The sequence below is a fragment of the Sminthopsis crassicaudata genome, chromosome 4 (genome assembly GCF_048593235.1).
Source record: "Sminthopsis crassicaudata isolate SCR6 chromosome 4, ASM4859323v1, whole genome shotgun sequence".
Lineage (NCBI taxonomy): Eukaryota > Metazoa > Chordata > Mammalia > Dasyuromorphia > Dasyuridae > Sminthopsis > Sminthopsis crassicaudata.
In genome coordinates this window covers 242,359,568-242,382,031 of record NC_133620.1, presented here as the reverse complement: position 1 = coordinate 242,382,031, position 22,464 = coordinate 242,359,568, and the positions used below count along the sequence as shown (strand labels likewise).

Genomic DNA, 22,464 nt, shown 5'->3' with positions numbered 1-22,464 from the left:
TCTGGCAAGACGATCATAAAATCTAATTTTCTTTCATGGTCTGATGACTAGTCGACCAGTTTATAAACATTTATTTAAATACCTACTATGTTCCAGGAGCCATGCTATATACTTAAGAGACACAAAAATCCAAAAGTAGTCCTTGCTTTCAGGGAACTGACATTATGTGTGATGACATATTGTTGTATCCCTTCCTTTCTTCCACCTCCTACTTTGTAAATCTCAAGTCAATTCCAAAATAGGATGCTTTTGTTGTGGAGGTGTGATCTATTGCCCCCATTTTAGGAGTGGATGTTGCCTTTTCCATGATATTTTGCATTTTTAGCTAAATCATAGGGTTTTCCTTCTCATACTCCAAGGGAGGCTATCACGAAAATGGAAGGATTGTTTATAATATTCTTTCTATTACCCAATACTTGTGTCCCAAACCCTGCCATTACCCTCCTTTCCACCCCATGTTAGTTTTCTTCCTTGCTCTTATTTTCAAGTTTAACCCAATTCAAAAGAAGGCAATTTTACAATCATAATAGTTTTTGTCTTTTCTTTCTTCATTTTCCTTTTTCTCTCCTTCTCTATCTTGTTTGGCACTCTTGAACCTCTTTCTTCCTCATTTCTATCCTTTATTTCTCCTATCTACCTCTCTCTCTCTCTCTCTCTCTCTCTCTCTCTCTCTCTCTCTCTCTCTCTCTCTCTCTTTCTCTCTCTCTCTTTCTCTCTCTCTCTCTGTCTCTCTGTCTCTCTCTGTCTCTCTCTGTCTCTCTCTCTCTCTGTCTCTCTCTGTCTCTCTCTCTCTGTCTCTCTCTCTCTCTGTCTCTCTCTCTGTCTCTCTCTGTCTCTCTCTGTCTCTGTCTCTGTCTCTCTCTCTCTCTCACACACACACACACACACACACACACACACACACACACACTCATTCTCTCTCTCTCCTCTCTCCCTCTGTATTTGTTCATTTCCTTTGTTGTTGATTCCTTGAGCCCTCAATACTCAGGTCTAATTTATTTCTGACCACAAACATCCAAAACACAGTAATAAACAAACAAACAAAAAAGAAAAATTCAGACTAATAAAAGGGAAAGGGAATAAAACTTCAGTGATGAATATGATTAGTAATTAAACTATACTTATTACTTTTGGGTATATACATGTTTGATGGAAAGAGTGAGGGAAGATGATTTTAAATATTGTATTTACTTAAAATTTACATAAAATAAATAGTGTCTCATACTTAGCAAATTCATTGTTTGGATACAAATCCTGCTTATGGAAGGCTTTCCCTCTTAAGTAGACTTACTTTTCCCTTGTATGTACTGTCAATTTGTTTAGCAATTCCTTTTTAAAAGGATATGGGTAAAATCTCATCACAAAGGATATGTTGAACAAATCTCATTCTCACCAATGGCCCAAAATGATAGGTTGTTTCATTCATTCAGCAATTATTGAAGAGTCTCCTATTGTGTGTGCTACTTAGAGGGATGTATAAACAAAGCCTAAAACACTCACCTGTTTAGTGACCCTATTTATTATCTCAAAAAATACAAATTTCTGAGCTAGACATTTAAACTCCTTCATAATTTGGCTCCAATTCACCTTTCAAGACTGAACCCTCATTATTCTTCTTTTAGTATTATTCCTGCCCAAATCACCTTTTACTGTCCCTGCTTATATAACATTCAATCTCTTTCTTTCTCTCTTTTTCATCTTTGGACAATTTCATATGTACCTGAAATTCTTTCTCTTCAAATTGACCTCCTGTAATCCCTGGCTTCCTTTTAGTCAAGTCCTTAAATTAGGTCAACAAGAATTATTAACTTCCTAACATGCAGCAGGCACTGTGCTAATCTCCAGGGATACCAAAATCACATCACCATCACTAGTTCCTATTGAGTAGGAATGGCATGAATTTTTTACTCTGTATTTTTACACAGTACCTGCCACATAATGGCTCACTGAATTGTTAGAAAACTAAACAAACAAACAAAAAATAGTTCTTATTTACAAAGAGTTTTTATTAATTGGGTTTCTCCATAATCCAACTCCAAATTCTGCTTCCAGGCTATGTATTTACTTCCATCCTCTAGTCCCCACTTTCTTGAACTGTGATTTATGACTCAGTTAGAATGTGTGACTTATAACTGAATGTGTGAGTCATGGAAGCATAATTTATTACCAATAATGTTTGATTTGTGTATCTAATATATATCTGTATATTAGGAGTCATGTAAAATTTCTTGGACAAAAAGAGTTTTTTATTGGAAGAAAAGTTTAAATGGCTCTGCTCTAGTCCAGCAGCCTCAAAATAAAAAAAAAAAAAAAAAAAAAAAAAATGGGGCCAGTAAACCAAAGATAAAGATCCCTGATGACAATAGTTTTGAATTGTAATGTTATACAGATTGTACTGTATTTTTTTTTATTTTGCTAAATATTTCCCAGTTACATTTTAATGTAGTTTGGAGAAGTAGAAAGGCCACTTGCAGCAAGTACTGTATGTCATTTCCATATTCTGTCTGCTTCAAATGATCTTAACACTTAAAAAATGTGCTGTTTTTCTGGAACAAGACTTATGTTTTCTTGCCATTGTTTACACTACTCACTATGCCTGGAATCTCGTCCCCTTTTTCCCTTTCTCCATTGATATGATCTTTGCTTGTTGAAATGCTACACTTAACTCTGTGCCAATTGAAATGCTGCCCATTAGTCAAAATCAAGTTTACCTTCTCTGTGAAGCCTTCCCTAACAATCTTTTCTCATCATGGAAGTAACTTCACCCTCTACTGAACTCTCCTAACAATGTTTTCTCCTTTTATGTACTTATCAACAGCAGCCTGCAAGAGACTGGTGTTTAAAATTTATCTCCTATAGGAAAGGGAAATTGCCAGTGGTAATAAAAGCTTTATGAGGGTTGTAACACATAGTCCAAACTCTTTTTTGTTGTTCAATTGTTTCAATTGTGTCTGATCCTTCATGACATTATTTGAGGGTTTTTTTTTTTTTTTTTTTTTTTTTTTGTTGTTGTTGTTGTTGTTTGTTTTTGTTTTTGTTTTTGTTTTGTTTTTGGCAAAGATACTGGAGTGATTTGGTACTTCCTTCTTCAGCTTATTTTACAGACGAGAAAACAGACTAACAGGGTTAAATGACTTACCCAGATGCACATAGATGTATAAGCCAAATTTGAACTCCAGCCTTCCTATCTCCTAGCCCTGTACTCTCTCCATTTCGCCATCTACCTGCCACTGCCCCTAACTTCAAACTTTTTAAGTATGCTACTTCTTATTATATTCTATTTCATGCTGTGACCTGCCTTTTGTCTTCTACTCTACTTGCCTGTTTTCATATTTTAGTCACAGAGGACTTGGGACTTTACCTAAGTTTCAATCCTTAATATAAATTCATTAGTCTTGCCTTTTATGCTGCAACCTATTTCTGTGTTCTGACTTGTTGGCCTGGATCTTCTCATCTAATCAAACTTTAATCTAGCCTCTTGTCCCTGAACAGTCATTCAGGATATTTGCTGAAACTCTTAACCTGTCCTCCTGGCCTCCCTTACCTGGAATTCCATTGCAAACTTGATGAATTTTGGCCACTGCTTTTGCCCCTAACCAACTTTAGAAAAAGGGATTTTCCTTAAAGCATTTCCTGTGTGACCATCTATTCAGTTAACTCCAATATTACAATATCACATCCTTGATTGGATATTTAAAATACTTGATAAGTTGACTATTTCTTACCCTTCCAGTCTTCCTACACTTTATTCTCCTCCATTCATATGAAAATCCAACTATCCTGGACTTTTTGCAGTTCTTCAACCATATAACATCTCATTTCCCATCCCAAAGGCACTCAATTTTTTATGGGCTATAATTGCCTATAGTGTGCTCCTTCCTCATCTTTGCCTTATGACTTCCCAGTTTTCCATTAAGTGTCAGTTAAAATACCTTCTGCACCTTTTCTAATTTCTCTCCTCAATTATCCCATGAAAGTCTTCTATATCCTCCATATATATTTTGCTTGCACATGTGTTTTTCAACATGTTATATATCATGTATTATTAGGATGTGAGATCCTCAAGTAAGGATGTTTCTTTCTTTCTTTCTTTCTTTCTTTCTTTCTTTCTTTCTTTCTTTCTTTCTTTCTTTCTTTCTTTCTTTCTTTCTTTCTTTCTTTCTTTCTTTCTTTCTTTCTTTCTTTCTTTCTTTCTTTCTTTCTTTATATTTCCAATACTTAGCAGTATGTGGCACAGAGTCTTCATAAATGCTCATAAATTTTCTCATAAAATCAAAATGAACATAAAGCTAAATGATACAGTACATACAAAGTTGGGCCTGAAGAAGAGTTCAAATCTGGCCTCAAACATTTACTAGCTATATGATCCAGGGAAAATCATTTAATTCTATTAACCTTAGTTTTTTCATCTGTAAAAATGAGGTGGAGAAGGAAATGGCCAAACTTGCAGAATCTTTGCCAACAAAATCCCAAATGGATTCATGAAAAGTTGGACCTAACTGGAAAATGATTAAAGAACATAAATGGTCACTTTATAAGTCAGGGACTGACTGACTGACTGACTGACTGACTGACTGATTGATGCACATAGGCATGCCTTCAAGAGGCTCATAATCTGCTTAGGGAGGCAAGACATTGACATGCAAAGATAATGATAATAATTTATGACAAGAAGTCCAGGACATTTTCCTTTTCTTTCAGCCTTTCCTCATTAATGATATACTTTTCCTATTCTGTGACATCTCCTTTCAGAGTGCTTTACTGTTAAAAATTTCCCTACCAACCTTGGGATATCTTCTCCCCCATTCTGTACTCCTAGACTCCCAAATTTTTCAGGTCTCCTCTCTATTCTCCTATTTTGAGATGCCCTATTTTGAGAAAACATACTTGTTCTGTATTTCATAGGCTTTTTATGACAAATTCTAGACTAAATGGTAATTGCTTGCCAGTTGGATAAACTACTCTATTGCAGTGGGAAATAAAGATATCTTAAAGAAGATTTTCCTTCCTTTTTAAGGTAAATTTTAAAAGGGGATTTTTAAAGATGGTATTAGCTCAGAAACATAATGCCAGTGATAAAAATTCAAGACCAAATAGAATGGGATGAAAGTGACATGCCAGGATGATAAAGTAAGGTCATTGAAAAGACAAGGGTTCTTGCTATCCTTCAAACCTGCCTTATCTGCTTAGATTTCTAATAAATATGTGCTTTGGATAAATATCATTGAAGCACATTTTTAGTTTTTTTTCATATGTGTATGTTTATATTCTTTTAAATTTGACTCTGTTCTCTATAAATCTGAGAATGAGGCTTTTATCAGAAACACTTGTAAAAATTGTTTCCCAGTTTTCTGTTTTCCTTCTAAAAAGGAAGTTTTTCTAAAAAGGAACCTAAAAAGGTTGCATTGGTTTTGTTTATGCAAAAACTTTTAAAAGTTATCAATTATGCATTGTATAATGTTATCTAAGCCTCCTTTGGTCACAAATCATTTCCTTTTCCATAGATCTGAGATAATATTTGTAAAATGCATTGTAAACAATGTGCTAGACAAATGTTGTTATTATCATTATTAGATATATTGGTTAGAGGACATTCTTCCTTTCAGTCATATAACAGATTCTATCTAATCAACAACAAATAGTTACAGAAAGTAAAACATAGCATAGAACATTATTTTAATTCCTGCCTTTGCAAAAATTAACATTGTGGTTATGGGAAAATAATTTAATTCTTATACATATGCATTCCACACAATTAAATAAAACTTGAAGTTGTCCATGAATCATGGATTTTTCTGGATTGAAGAAGTCTTCTACACTAAATTACAATATAGACCAAAATGACACCCCAAAAGATCAAAAATACTTTCTTAGTAACTATTTATATTTAAATTCATCTTAGCACATAAAAAGGCAGTGTGGTGTAGTGGATAGAGACCTAACCTTGAAACCAAGGAGACCTGGGTTAAAGTCTTATATTAAAAATAGCTGGGACATCAGACAACTCCCTTAGCCCCACAGCATTGTGGGCCAGTACTGTCAATGCTTGTTGATTTGGTTTATGTTTTTACTTATAAGAGGAAAAAAAAAGGTACAATCATCATCCCTCTTTTAGCTTACAAACCTGAAAGCTAAATTTAAGTCCTTTTAGCAGGCAGGGCAGTAAGGAATCTAAATCTTGTATTAGGGGAAAATGAATTTCTTTCCATAAGGAGAGAGATGACAGCTCTCATGGTCTTAATCTTCAGGGACCAAATTCTTTTAAACCCAAAATAGCTAGACAGTTAATTAATGTCTAAGAGGGTTTCACTCAAATCAGGATCAATGTCTCTGGGCCAAGTCTATATCTGATAGGATTAGAAAGTTCCCTTTAACAATAAACAAATCCTGGTTGTTAATTGTCATTCCTGCTTAAACCATTTCTAAGGCTGCTTTCCACAATTTTCAAAGAATATATAGATAAGAAGATCTATAGCATTTCAAAAATTCTGGTTATAGTGATGCAAGAGAATGAGAGTAAATTCAAAACAAAGCTCAGAGATACTGTTGTTTTTTCCTTTTGATTCCACTTCTGTCTCTGTTCGGTATATATGATAGGATTACATTCTCTGTTCAGGCCAAGTTAAATTTCCTGAATATAATATTCTCTATTGATCACAAATTCTTATTGAGCTACCTTTTGCCTCTATGATAAATATAAATGCAGTTAAGGGCCTCTTACAATTTGGCTCTAACTTAACATTTCTAGCCTTGTTTCCCATTATTCCCCTCATGAAATCCATGTTTCAATCAAAATGAAGAGTTAGCTGCTCCTGATCTTAACAGATTACTTTTAACATGTATGAATTTACACAATTTAATAGCCATGCATGAATTGCATATGATTCCCATCTCTGATTCTGAATTCTTTTCTTCCTTCAAGACAAAATGCAGGTGTTATTGTCTCTTCTGTGAGTCACTCTCTCCTTCCCTTCAGTTGTTTAATAGTCTCTCCCTCAAACTAACCTGGGATCTTGTACACAGTTTTTAAATATTTATAGAACTTCTTCCTTTCTCTTTCCATTTTTAATTTTCCCCCTCCCTCTTTAAGTCTCTTCTCTCCCTTCTTCTTTTTCTTCTTTCCCCTGTCATTCTTTTATATGAAAGAAATGGAATATTGTAACATTATAACAAATATGCCAAATCAAAAGAAAGCTTTCCCTTCCACAAGTATTTATTGAGCACCCATTACAATAAATAGGTACTGTGGTACTCCATAATATCAATCATGATGCTTTGCACATAGTAGTTTCTCAACACTTTTTAATTTAAAATTTTAATTTACTAGGTTTTTTTTTTTAATCCAGGCTTTGAATATCTATGGTATATAGAGAGAATTATTTAAGGGATGTTGTACAGCTTTATATACATTTGGAAGGAAATATATGCTACATTAATGTACACTCAGCATGTAGTCACAGATCTAGTATTAAATTTTTCTGTATTGGACACAATAAGATGTTAAAACAAGATAATAATTGCAAAATGAACCTATTTAGTATACATACACACACACACACACACACACACACACACACACACACACACACACACACATAATCTAGCAATTCAGATACAGCCTAAAACTTTTGTTTCAACATGAATCCTTTTTCTTCTTAGTCATAGAATGCTTTATAACTCTTTTTTACATAAAATGTATAAGTGTATTCAGTAGTAAATATTATTTGAGGTTGAAAGCAGCAATTATATATTTTGCCAAGGTAAGAATCAATAATAAAGAATTATAAATTCTGTGAACACAATGTTCAAATAGAATTCATTTCAAAATTACACATTTACTGTAATGCAGAATGATACAATATGCATTTTGCATTTATTATTCATATAGCATATTCTGTTATAGATTAAAGCATTAGAACACTAGAGACAAAAAGTTAAATCTAATACTATAGTCTCACTATTAACATCCTAGCAATATCTCAATGGCATTGATTGTTCTAAGGACAGAATCTTGAAATATCTCTGTTAATATTCATTTGGTCCCTATAGCACTTATGTTACCTGAATGAAGATTTTAAGTCACCTTGATATGGTGAAATAAGTGCCAAATTTGGAGTCAGATGACTTGTGTTTGTTAATCCTCATTCAGTTACTTAAACTCTTCTGTTCATATAGATGACAATTAACAAATACTTATTGACTTTTTGATCCAGATAAAAAGTACCAAAGCTGGGGCTCTAAAATATATATCCTGGTTTCCTATTTAATAGTATTTTCTTTTGGCCAGGCTACATCTTATATCATACTACTACTTATATCACATCATCATAAAGACTAAAAATGCAAGGAGAATTTTTATCTTTTCATAATTCCGTGTATGTCTTTTCCCCCCAGTGGTCTTAGTTCTTAAAATACATATTTACTTCTTCTCTTTTTTCTTTGGGTTTCATTTAAATATCTTTGAATGAGGCTATTTCCCATTTTTATTCTTTCATCTGTAACAGAACCTAAGAAACTAAAGGCTAATTTTTTACTTTCTTTATTTGGGATGTTATTTGTACCTATTGCTAATTGCTATAAGTTCAAAACTACATTTTCCAAGTAAATATAATTCAATCTAATGTAATAAGTAATTTTTCTATAACATGAAGATAAGATTTTCACTTTCCCTATGCTAATCTCAGTAATGAATCTAAAATTGGGGGGTTAATTGTAAGATATGATTTTTATTTCATACCTTCAACTACTTTTTTGGTGAAGTTCAATTGCTGCTCCTACTCCTACTCGTATTTCTACTAATATTATTCCTAGTGTGTGAAATGTGTTTCATGTATGAATGAATATTTGTTATCTAATTCTTGTCCTTCATGAATGTGGAGAAGTGGAAAATCTGATTTACAGTACAGGAGAGGGAAAATCTTTTTGTTTGTTTGTTTGTTTGTTTTTTCCTTTCATTTCTTGTTCATGAGTTGATTTCTATCAAAAGAAAATAAAATGAATCTTCATTTCTTTAAACTATTCAATTTTTACATTGAAGTTACTTAATTTTGTTTGAGGGAAATAAGATATCTCCACAGTTTTTTCTGAATAGAAAAGCATCAAACTTCCTACTTTGACAATACATATTTGACATATTTGGAGGTGGAAAACTTGATAGTTGCCTTCTAAATTCTAGGGAATACATTAATCCCAGAAAGCTTATTCAGATGCATTGTAGTAAACAAATTAATGACAAGCAGCCAGGCATTTCCCATGGGTTTCACTTTTTGGGGTATTTCCAGGCTGTCACCATAGAAGGGAATTCCTTCAGTTTGTCTTTAGATAACTATGGAATCCTTCATCAGGGTCCAGTGGGAGGAGAATATAATAATAACAAGGAAATTCTATTTCCAATTCCATTCATTTGGGGGAAAATTGAAACATGATAGATGTGGGAAAGTGTCTTGGGTCACTGGTATTTCATTTTTATGCAGAAAATTAATTTTGCATTGCTTATATCATTTGTAATAATTAGCCATTAAATAATGAGAATTGTTCATATGTTATTATATACAAAGGACATTACAATAACCTTTCAAAGTAAATAGTAAAATATTGCATCATAAGGAAATCATAGCTCATAGAGTCTAGACAACTTATACACAATGAAATATATAATTAATAAATAAAATTTGCTTACAAATAGCATTTGTTGAATCCCTCTCTGAGCATTGTCCTGATGAAATATTGTAAATGAAGTACTTAGTTTAGTGAGAAGATACCCTAGATAGAAAGTGAAGCAATATGCATTCTCATCTTAGTTCTCCTACTTTGCTGAGTCACTTTGGACAAGTCAATTAATTTCATTCAATCCCATTAGTATCTATTGTGTCCATTATGTGAAATACATTATGCTAAAGCTTAGACTAGTAAGATTGAAAAAAAAAAAAATCCTGACTTTGATGATCTTACTATCTAGTAGGAGTAATAAAGCAAAATCAAAAGATTTCTAGAATTACTACATCTGAATTTAGTACTAGTTCTGATACTTTATGTGTCCTTGGAAAGTAATTGCAAAATGAAGATCTGAATTAGATGATTTCTTAAATTTCCTCCAATTCATTGATTGAATGATATTTGATATTACAAATAAGAATCATATAAGTACATTGGAAAAGTTTGTGCTGTAAAACACTGAAGAAGGGAGGCATAATTTCTAACTGCAAAAACTAGGAAAGGCTTGGTGGAGCATCTGGGCTTTACCTTGGTGAAATGGAAGTATTACAATAGAGTTTGATGTTAGATTTTGTTTCAAGTATGTAGGTTACTTGTCAATATATGGAAGCAAGAAAATGAAGAAAGAGATCAGATAATGGCATATAATTCATTTCACTACCTCCTTACTTTAATTTTCTCATCTGTAAAATGAAGAGGTTGGACTAAGTCAGTGGTTCTCTAGTTCTGGTCTATTTATGGAGTCTATTTCAGGGAGTATGTGAGGTCAAAACTATTTTCATAATAAAACTAATTAAATATTTTCAAAATAATATTGGCAGATAAGTGGCATAGTGGACAGAGAACTGAGAAGCTTGAAATATTTGAATTCAATTATCTGAGGTAGATCCAAGTACAAGTCTAGATTCAGACATTTATTAACTGTGTGACCCTGAGCAAGTCACTTAACATCTTTATCTGAGTTTCCTCAACTGTAATTCCTCAACTGTATTATTATGGAATAATAATAGTACTGTCTTCCTAGGATTGTTGTAAAGATCAAATGAAATAATTATTATAAAGGACTCAGCACAGGGCCTGAAACATAATAGGTGGTTAATAAATACTAGCCTTTGCTGCTACTAGAATCACTAGTACTACACAAGACAACCACAAGATATGACACTGTTACCGCTACTGCTACTACTATCACTACCACTGCTGTTGCTGCTACTAAGATGCTATTTACCTCTTAAAAATACTTCTTTCTTTTTCAACTACCTCTCTATGTGAAACCAAATATATTTCAAAAAATAAATATATTGCAAGAGACTGCATACAGAAGCAGATATGAGAATAAAGCTCTTATATTTAAATATTAAAAAGATTTGCAAAAATATTTAAGATAATACCATTCTTTTGGCCTTTCGAGAAAATATTTTTCTATAAAATGCCATCTATGTCAACATATGATATTTTTATTATTATTATTTTAGATGAATTAATAAATAATTATTTTGAGAAAATATCCATTTTAATATCTAATATGATAAATATAAATAGACCATATATAAGTAAATACTTTTCAATTATTTTCAATTATTTTAAGAGTGTAAAGTATTCCTCAATTTTGATGAGAAGAAAACCAAAATATTTGAGAACAACTATATTAGATAATCTCAAATACTCTCCCTGCTTTAAAGTCTTATGAATGAATTAAATATATACATATATATATATATATATATATATATATATATATATATATATATATAGTTAAGTGCTAGAAATAAAACACAGAAGCTAGAAAATTTATATTCTTTTTAGGGAGGAAGCACGAAAACACAGTTTAGTGAAAAAATGAACTGGCAAGAGAAAGGGGTTAGAGACTAGGACTAACAATAAGGAATGATGGCAGGATAGATAGGAATATGATATGATACATATATGAACTGGAATGTGAAGCATGATGAACTAAGTGTAGTAGTTCATGTGACATTTTCACTTATCAGGATAGTATAAATGCAAGAATAGGATTTTCAGAACTGAAAGGATTTAGTTTCCCAGGGGAGTTCAGAGTATGGAGCAACAGGTAACATAAATTATAGGATAATTATCAGGGTGGAATGAGTCTTTTATTATGATAATTGCTTTATCCATAAGAGTAAGATGCACAAGAAAATGAACTCTATAACATATCTTTTGTTATCATCACATGTTCATTGTCTTACTTTGGGAAGAATTGCTTTTTCTTGTTTTATGATATACTTAGTTTTCTTCTACTTTGTTTATGTATTTGATTTTGCCCAGGAGATTGCATCAGCAATTTGAAAGTTATAAAGAACAAGTGAGGAAAATCGGGGAAGAAGCCCGGCGTTACCAAGGAGAGCACAAAGATGATGCCCCAACTTGTGGCATTTGTCTGAAAACTAAGTTTGCTGATGGATGTGGCCATTTATGTTCTTACTGCCGGACCAAGTTCTGTGCAAGATGTGGAGGCCGAGTTTCTCTGCGATCAAACAATGTAAGTGTGGAAAGGATAGAAATAAATAAACTTGATGAAAAAAAACCATTAAGATTTCTAAGCCTGGAAATATTTATTTGTTAAAAAGGAGATATAAGTATTTCTCTTTCCCTGTTGTATGTTTTCCTTCAATATATCTATTTTAAAATGCCAGTAATCATATGAAAAATAAAGGTATGTGAGATTATCAATATCTCAGATTCTCATACATTGGGGATATCCAGGCTTTTGATTTGAGAGAAAAGGCAACGGTGAAGTAAAAGAATTTACTACATTAAAAGTAAAAGTAGAAGTTTGTTATAAGTCATCGAGAGATCTCAGTGGAGCAGAACTCTGTGATGGAATTAGAGTTCTGTCCGTTCTGCCTACCTGCCCATTCTTCCCACCCTCTATATGATTTGAGACAATACAGAGCTTTTGGGTTTGAATAGGCTTCAGTAAGGCCATAGAAAGATAGTTCAAATTATATAGAGCTTAAGTGGTGGTACTTAACATTAATTCAGTTCTATTGAAAGTTAAGTAGGGGTACTTAGCTTTAGTTCAGCTCTATAGAAAATGGGTAGTGTCAGCTGAACTCTATAGAAAGGTAAATTAGTGGTACTTAACAGAGGTGGGGTCAGGCTTCTGGGTCAGGATAACTTGGAAAGTGACTTTTTAGGGTCTCCAGCCTCAGTTTCCCTCATCAATACTATGTTTTAGGACCTATCTTATGGACCAAGACTTAAGTAGCACTTTTTAAAACATCACACCAAGGCAGCTTAATAAAATAGATCTGAGGGGCAAACAACATTAAAACTACCTTCAAGTTAACTTTTAAAGATAATTCAATTAGGTGGGCATAGAAAACAGGGAGAAAAAGACCTTAAGATACAGTGAGGCTTCACTGTCACAGAAGAGAGCTCATCTGGAATGAGACATCTCTGAGATTAGACAAAATATCATATAAATAGTTTCTAATTTTTCCTAATTTTTTTTTTTTTTTTAATGAGAACCTAAGGTCAACTTTTTTTTTTTTTTTTTAATGGTGGTACAATGTAGGTGTTGCCAGTGCCCTCTAAATTTTAATATCCTGGTGAAAAGTTCCAATTACCTCACCTTAGTTTTGGCTCTGCTTTTTGACAGAACTAATTTTTCTCCAGAAAAGATTGACAGTCTTTAGCTTAATGAATTGTAAATTTTCATGACCAGTTTGGTAGTAAAGTATTAAATTTCAGTTTCAATGATTTTAATGTCTAAAAAATTGGACATTTTTCTAATTTTCATTATCTGAAACAATGATATAACCATTATTATTTAAGTTCTTTTAATTTTAAAATGTAATTTATAAATGACTATCTCTCTCTCATATATTTTATTTTATATATATATATATATATATATTAATTTTATATAAGATAATATGGATGAGAAGAGGATGTGCCTTTATGAATTGCAACTTAACTTTTATCATCCCATTAAAGAGAAAGGAATAATGTCCTAAGTTTGTATGAACTTGAACTAGTTAGATATCTATAGATATAAGAATGTATGTTGATAATGAATAAAACCTTTCTCCTTGTTGCTATTGTGATTGGGCTACAATTTTGTGCTTTTTCTTCTCTTCTTATGGAATCCAAGTTCTTTATCTGTTCTAATGGATGTTTCATTTTAATACTCATGCATTTGTGAACATTCTCTGAAATACTTATATTAGAAATAACGCTAATGAAAATATCTTGGGTAAGAATTCCAAAAAATTGTTTTCAGACTTTGAATACAGTTTTAATAGAGTACTGTATTTTATTCTCTGCAGGTGGTACCCACAGAATTAGTCACAAGGGGGAAAAAGACTACTCTGACATAGAAATATAATATAAGATCTAAATATGATATATGTAATATGTATATTAATATAAGATCTAAACTATCTAAACTCTCAAGATAGTAGCATTCCTATGGGATTTTTTTGCTTTTTAAAAGGCAATGCTCTTTTTAGAGAATCTCTTATATTATCTTGTTAGTTATGAGTGTTGCACTAAAAATAGCAAAAAGGTTTGGTATAATAATTGATTTTTTAAACAGCCCAGATAAGACAAAAATGAACCTTCCATTGTTGTGCTTCAGTGTCATGGTAAATGTCATATTTTATCTGAGAGATAAGAACAAGAGATTAAAATCCTTCCCAGTAGTAACTAGATCATCTTGAGCAACACCAAATTAGTTATTTTAGGGTAAAATTCTTATAGATAAAATCATAAAAGTATTACAATGGTTGTCTAATGTGGGACAAAAACAAACCCACAACAATGGGATTAACTATTAAATATGAAAGTTATTAAGGACACCTCAGGTTCCCCCCTCCCCCAAAAAAGGAGAACCATAAAGGAAGTATAGCAAAAGAAAAATTGCTCTTCTGAGAGGTTTTGAGGCTCAAGAGATTTGCCTAACAAGAAAAACTGTTTTTTTTTTGGGGGGGGTGGAGGGGGTCAGGAAGAGAAGATGGTTAAAAACAGGAAAACAAGTGAATAGAGCACCAGCCTTGAATTCAGGAGGACTGGAGTTTAAATCTGGTCTCAGACACTTAACACTTCCTAGCTGTGTGACCCTGGGCAAGTCACTTAACCCCAGCCTCAGAGGAGAAAAAAAAAATTACGTATTTATTCTTATGTTCAAGCCTGTCCTATGTTATTTCATTTTAGAGTTTATTTAAATTGTCAAATTTTTGAAAGTAAATGGATTATGGGGAAATCATTAATTGAGGAAACATTTTTACAAGATTATAATCTTGTAAAAATGTTTCCTCAATTAATGATTACTAGTCCTTAAAAATTTTCTGTTATAATCATAGTATTGAGATAACTAATATTTCTCATTTTTGATCTTTATTATTTTGTTTTGCTAATGTTTCTCATTTAGATTTTTCCTAATTGAAATGTATATCTTTTCTTTTTTTCTATAATGAACTCTTTTTATTTAGGAATTATGCTTTTGCTTTCAAAAATTTTATGTTTTAACTTCATAGAGACACTTGATATAATTGCCTTTAAAAAAACTATGTATTAATATATGCTTCTTTTTTCTTTTTCTCTTCTTTTTTTTCTCTTTACCCTGCTTCCTTGGATGCTTGCCTAAAGGAGGACAAAGTGGTTAGAATCCATGCTTTTTTTTTTATCATTTATTATTATAATGTTAAACTTTATTCAATAAATGTTCAACATATTGCTGTTAGCCACTATATTTCATAAAGCATTTCAGTGCTAAAAAGAGTTCCTTCTTCCTTATTGTGCTCCTCAAACAATTAAGATTAACATTCAGGGGCATTAAGGGGTCTGCTATGTATATGGGCAGTCTTTGTAATTTTAAGTCCAGGAGACCAGTGAAAGACAGTTTAATTTAAATGATTATGAGCTCATTTTAGCCTCTTAGAACAGTTTCATAAGGACATTTTTATCTGCCTTCAGGAATAATGAACACTAATGAGCTCTAACTTTGGCATTACTCAGTTCCTTCTTCCCATTGATCAAGCAAGATGCATAGGCTTTGTTTTCTCACTGTAGGAGAAATGCAGTAAGTCTGTCCCCATAGGGTTTCTGAGAAAAAAGAGAATTCAAAGATCAACAGTGTTTTTATCCATAAAATGGAAACAACTAAGTTGATCTCTAGAACCAGATTTCTATTATCTTTCACCAGGTTCTCTATCCTTAACCTCTCCTTGCCCCTGTTTTCTCTCTTTTCAGCTAGACTCTTAAGAAGAGACCAACCTTAGAGAGAAGTAATACACAGAAAGAGCAAATTGAATGGATACCATCAGCCTTCACTGTCCAGAGAAGGTCATTTGGTATCAACTGGAATTAAAAAAAAACAAAAAACAAAAACAAAAATGTTGAAACAGTTTTATTTATAACTTAATAGAGGTACACTAATATAATCATAAAGAAACCTTACCTTTCAATAAGTTAATGTTTACAAGAAAACCAAAGTCTATCCTTTCAGGCTATGATGTAAGAAATCTTTAGGAGAGGATTTACTCATAATAGTTCATGTTTATTTAGTATTTTAAGTTTTACAAAGTGCTTTTTCTTTTTCTTTTTCTCGTAATAATCTTGTGAAACAAGTAGTGAATCCCTATAAGGGAGTAGCTTTATTGTTATCATTTTCATTATCTCTTACTGTTTTTGTACCATCTTTTCCATTCAGCAGAGCACAATTAGAATTTTCAGGGGCTCCAGAATTATTTGATATGTGAACAGGGCATCAATGAAAAATTAGTTTATTATAACTTAGCTTAATAGGAATTTTTGAAAAATAAATTCTGAGTAAGCTATTTGGATGTGAGTAAAGCAGAAATGACACTGAATCTATTACAAATTTGTGGTTTATAAATTTGATTTTAAAATGTTTGATCGTTATAATTTATTAGGTAAAAAATTTAAGGTTGAGATTTGGAGAGTCTAAGAACTCTAGAACTAAAATGATCCTTAAAAATTATCTAATCCATTTTGTAGATAAGAAAACTAAAGAATTAGAGATAAGAATAATGTACTTCAAGCCTCTTTTCTAGCATCTAGTTCTATGTTTGGGGAATCTTTGATATTACACTTATAGAAATGGTGAAAAAGAGTAGTCTGCTTTGTAGTAGAATGTGCAGTTTATTACATACTACTCACATTCAAGGACCTATGCCCACATAATTTAATCACTTAATCTATATACAGGTATGTATAGTATATATGTGATATATATATAATATATATATATATATACACATACATATGTAGTATAATATGTAATATGCATATATATGTAGTCTTTTTATAGTGACACTGTTCATAAAGATAAAGAATATAGCAAGCAATTGGAAATAATAACTATTTATCTTATATATGTGTATATATTTTATACATATATATATACATATATATATATATATATATATATATATATATATATATATATATATATATATATATATATAAACATAGATGTATACATGCCATCCAGATATATTAATGTGGGAAATTCCCAATGTGAAAAGTCCCTTTACAAATATAGACCCGCAATTCATCTATAATTTAGGAAATTTTCATGATCACATGACTAATATGTATTATAGAAATTATTTAACTCTAGATCTTCTTGAGTTTAATGCCAAGCATTAGTTATGCAATGCCAATGATTACCAAGAATAATAGTCTTTATATAGTATTGTAATATTTGCACTGCACTCTATAACATTATAAACATTGACTCATTTTTTCCTCACAACCATCTGGGAGATAGGTACTGTTTTAATCCTCATTTCACAAATGAAGAAACAAAGGCAGATAAATAGTTAAGTGGTTTGTCCAAGGATCACATAGCTAGTAAGTTTCTGAGGCTAGATTCAAAGTAACATATTCCAGATTTCATGTCCAGAACTCAATCTGCATAAAGAAATGTATTCAATAAACATTTTTGTCTTTCATTGGAGGTCTCCTGTATAAAAAGTACTGCTTTTAAAATGATATAGTACATGTGATTGAAACTTATAGCTCATTTAACAGGCATTCAACTAAGGTGAATCATTGCATCAAAATAAGACATTTCTTTTAGACAGTTTCCGGAATATAAATCTGTTATTGTGGCCCCAAAATATGCAAACAGGCTTAGGGTGGTCTAAAGTTTAAGAACAAAAGGACAATAAACTTTGAAAATGCTAGAAATTTTTAAATAACTTTATATTTATTAGGATTTGTTCATTCAATACTTCATTTTAAAGTGTGTAGTAATCACTTATGAATTATTCTTAATAATTTAATGGGATACTTCAATCTAATATTCTTATTTTTTTACTTCAAGGAAAATAGAATTTGGTTGTCCTGGCTCAAATAAAATATGCACTGACAAATACAGCATATGGATAAAGTAATGGACAACATATCTATACTCTTCTTTATTTCTCTGAGTCATACTTCTTTTTCTTTTCTTTTTAAAATTTAAATAATATAGTTTCCTGAAAGTAAGCTGTGTTCAGGCAGGACAAGCTAGGAAAACAAAGAACCAGTATTTCTTTCATTAACCATTTCTACTCTTCCATAGTGCTATAAAAGTATGAAATAATTCAGTGGTCCAATGGATAGAGCACTGGGATTGGAGTTCAAATCTAGTCCTACATTTACTAAATATGTGACTCAGAAAATCACAAAACAATTAGAAACAAAATTTTTTAAAAATCCCTCTGTTTATCTCAGTTTTCTCAGCTGTAAAATGGTAATACTAACATAAGATCAAATAAGATAATATTTGTAGTGCTTAGTACAGTGCCTTGTACTATATATTCCCTTTTCATCTCTTCCCATAATAAATTGTAAGTAATATAATGTATATCACAAAAATGCAAAAATGCATGTATATCAGTATGTATATTAGGAGGACATAGACAACATAAGGAAAGAACACCAAATCCTTTGCCAAAAATATGTTGCTCAAACGGTAGACCCCTTTAGATTAAAATACCCACATCTCTATATAATCCATTACATGGATGACATCTTAATCGCAGGCCCTTCAGAATTAGAATTAGTAAAGGTATCTGATAGTCTAGTTTCAGCCCTCCAAAAGAGAGGCCTGCAAGTTTCACCAGAAAAAGTCCAAACTACCCTCCCCCAACTTTTCCTTGGGTTTGAGCTACATTTTTCTCAAGTAATAACCCAGAAAGCCCAGATACGTACCGCCCATCTTAAGACATTAAATGATTTCCAAAAACTTCTAGGGGATATTAATTGGCTACGTCCCTATCTGAAATTAACTACAGGGGATCTTAAACCCCTCTTTGACATTCTAAAAGGAGACTCGGACCCTTCCTCACCACGCTCCATAACAAAGGAAGGTGAGACTGCCTTACAGAAAGTCAATCAGGCAATATCCACTCAAAAGATTGGATACTATGACCCTGCAAAAAAACTCTGGCTTCTCATTTTTTCCACAACCTTTTCTCCCACCGGTTTGCTATGGCAAGGAATGCCCCTGTTCTGGATCCATAGCTCAGCAACTCCTAATAAAATACTTGCCACTTATCCCATACTTGTATCAGAGATTCTACAAGAAGGAAGGTTCCTGACAGAACTTGGGTCTATATGTTATTTATTAACTGTAACTTTGGTCCTGTTTCCTTACTAGTAAATTGAGGGAGGAGGGAATTAAATGGACTCTAAGATCCTTTCAGTCTGACTCCTAGTATTCTAAATATAGCTAATGCATTAATACTTTTTAAATTTAGTACATTCACAATTCTTTTACATGATAACTTATAATACCTGATTTTTTTTTTTTAAAGAAGGTAATTGACTGTGTAAAAAAATTTAGGTTTACCTAAAAATAAGACTAGAAATAGCATTAGAGATAGTGTTCTTGTCAAGGAAATGGATGGCATTAAAAATGATTTACCCATGTGATAAATAAAATTGCTTTCATCCTGAGATAATTTAACTTTAATTTGTCTTTAGTGAGGACAAGCTAAAACGTCTTCCTAGTTTATCAGTTGCATAATTTGGAAAAATTTCCATTCTGTCTAAAGTGGGGGGCGGGAGGCAACAAAGGTCTTGTCTGATAGACTATCAAACTATCATAGATTAGTTATCCCCCATATGGATGACAGACTACAACTTGGGGAGATCACTTACTAAATTTTGCCATTTAGTGGACCAGCTGAGTTCAACATTCCAAATTTATTTTCCTTTGGAACTGACTATAAATGATGATTAGTATTATATAGAGGAGAATGCAGCTTATAAATAAAGCCACTGAAAATGTGCTTTATTGCATTTCCAGTTTGGTTTTATTTCTACAACAAAAGTAGAGTTTTCCATATTCTAAGATAATTTTACCTTAAAGAAACTAATGACCAACTAATTTTTTTTTTTATTATTCTTTTGACTTGGTAAAGCTGAGTGTGCCTATTTTTAAGAGTTGTGTGATATTATTTCTTTTTTGCAGGACAAATAATAATTGTATTTCATTATGTCAGTGTGTTTATTAATTAGGAGCTATATTTACAAAATCATGATTCTTTAAACTGGTCAAAACCTTCCCTGGTGATTTAATCCTTATAAATCAAGCTTGTATATATAGCAAAACATATTCTTGGTCAAAAACAACAATTATAAAAGGGTTAGAGGAAGAGAAAGGAATTTGTAATTTCCTTAATCAAAAGTGGTATTAATTGTTTGGGAATGGGTGGACAAATGAATAATACCATAAACATAAAATTCTGCCTTATCTCTCTCCAAATTTACTTTTAAACTCCCCAGTTATGGTTTCAGTATTCTCTTCTTACAGGAGCTACTTAGGCATACAAGGCAATGGACAGATAGCTTTTAAATGATTTGCATAATTGCATTAAATATTTATTTCTCATTATGTAGAAGCTGCTCAGAGAGAGAGCCATATTTAGGCTATGCTCTGGCAAAGAGTATGATCCTAATTTATTTTCTTCATTTTGGAAAAGATAATAGTACATTATTTTAGCCCTTTTCTTACCACCTATATTTTCAGATACTTTGATAGATTTGCCATGTAGGAAGTCTCCTTAAAATATTTTCTCAAAGGGGATTGGATAAATCTAATATAGCAGAACACATAGATAAGTATATAGACTAGGAAATGATATCTTTCAAGATAAGAATTTCCACTAAACTTTTTTTTTTCCTAGTTGATTGTATATCACAAGGTATTTCTTCAAAGCTTACCCTTTAGCCCAATGAGGTTTGTATTTTGTAATTGAAAATGGCCTCTAAATTTGATCAGTTAAAAGACCATAAAATCTAAATTCTTAATTTATTTGGGAGATCCCTATCCTCCATGCTAAGTGGAAAATTTGTATCAATTACATTTGACACCTCTATTTATCTTGAGCAGATATTAGAATTTTCATATTCTTGATGGCTTTGGTTTTTATGATCCAGTATTGTGATTTAAGGACACCTAATGAGCAAATTTCCTCTCCCAATGTAGATTTATAAATATTCTATAATTTGTAGACTTGTAGGAGCAATGAAAGTTTAAGTAATTTATATAGACTTCTGCAGATGTGTCTTAATGTATCTAGCACCATCTGCAAGATCATATTTCTAGGGTGTGAAGGGTCACTAGAAGTCATCTTATCTAACCCCTTCATTTTATTATTGAAGCTGAGGTCTAGCAATTTTAAATGAATTTCCCAAGGTTATCCAGATAGCAATTGTCCAAGATAGGATTCCTGGCCTTAAAATATATATATATGTGTGTGTGTGTGTATATATATATATATATATATATATATATATATATATATATATATATACATACTTTAATCAAGTGGCAAAGTTTGATTATTGTAGCCAGAACTCCATTTTTCTAATGGATTCTAACTAATATTTTATGGGGGGAAATGGTGGTAATATTAGAACTGGGAAGAATGAAGTTAAAATAAACTTTGGACTTGTCAGGCTGGGAATAAGCTGCCATAGTATTTAATGGTGGTCAGACAGGAAGCTAAATTCTGAATCCTAGAGGAAGACAGTGAAACAGGTCTTCAGATACAAAATGAATAGGACAGAAATCCTATCTTATATGTGTTACTTCATTCATAGCTAGCATCTTCCTTTCCAAGATTACTATTTTTAATCTATTGTATGTATATTTCCCATACATCTAATCATGTTTTGTTTTGTTTTGTTTTGTTTTCCCCTCTATTAGAATACAAGCTCCCTGAGGTCAAGGAATTTATTTCCCTTTCTTCGCATCCTTAAAATTTAGCACAGTATGGCAATTAAGAAAGTGCTTTTAAAAATACTTGTTATTAGGTAGATTGAATGGTTCCTCATCACATATCTTATAAGAGAGATAAGGCAAAGATTATTATTCTCATTTCTTATATGATAAAAAGTCAAACTTATTGAGGTTAAGTGATTTTCCTCTGAGATACTAGATGTGGTGCTAGACCAAGAGTAAACAGACCTGCTTTTAAGTTTCATCACTGGTACTTGCTAGCTCATAGAGAATACTCATAGACATGTACTCATAGACAAGCCATTTAACCTCCAAGAACTTTTAATTCTTTGTATATAAAATGAGAATAATAACACTTTCACTCTGACCTCAGGTTTGTGCTGGGGAAGAGTGCCTTGCAAATTTTGAATTGTTCTATCAACATGAATTTTTTTTAAATTATTAACCATGTTTACACAGCTAATAAATAGAGGAGAGAATGATTGAATTCAAATCTCCTGATTCTACAAAAGAAGTAAAAA

At 31.9% G+C, this 22,464-nt stretch overlaps 1 protein-coding gene across 45 annotated transcripts in view; it reads left to right on the top strand.

The window, feature by feature from the left end:
* The window catches only part of RIMS1 (regulating synaptic membrane exocytosis 1), a 621,810-nt gene that overhangs the window by 164,159 nt on the left and 435,187 nt on the right, over window positions 1-22,464 (top strand). For 43 of the 45 annotated variants that reach the window (XM_074310533.1, XM_074310539.1, XM_074310538.1 and 40 more), the window contains exons 2-3: window positions 12,004-12,217; window positions 15,331-15,342. In XM_074310533.1, coding sequence (XP_074166634.1) covers window positions 12,004-12,217; window positions 15,331-15,342 — 226 coding nt within the window. The remainder of the gene's footprint in view (window positions 1-12,003; window positions 12,218-15,330; window positions 15,343-22,464) is intronic. The other 2 variants (XM_074310503.1, XM_074310504.1) reach the window with 2 other exon arrangements.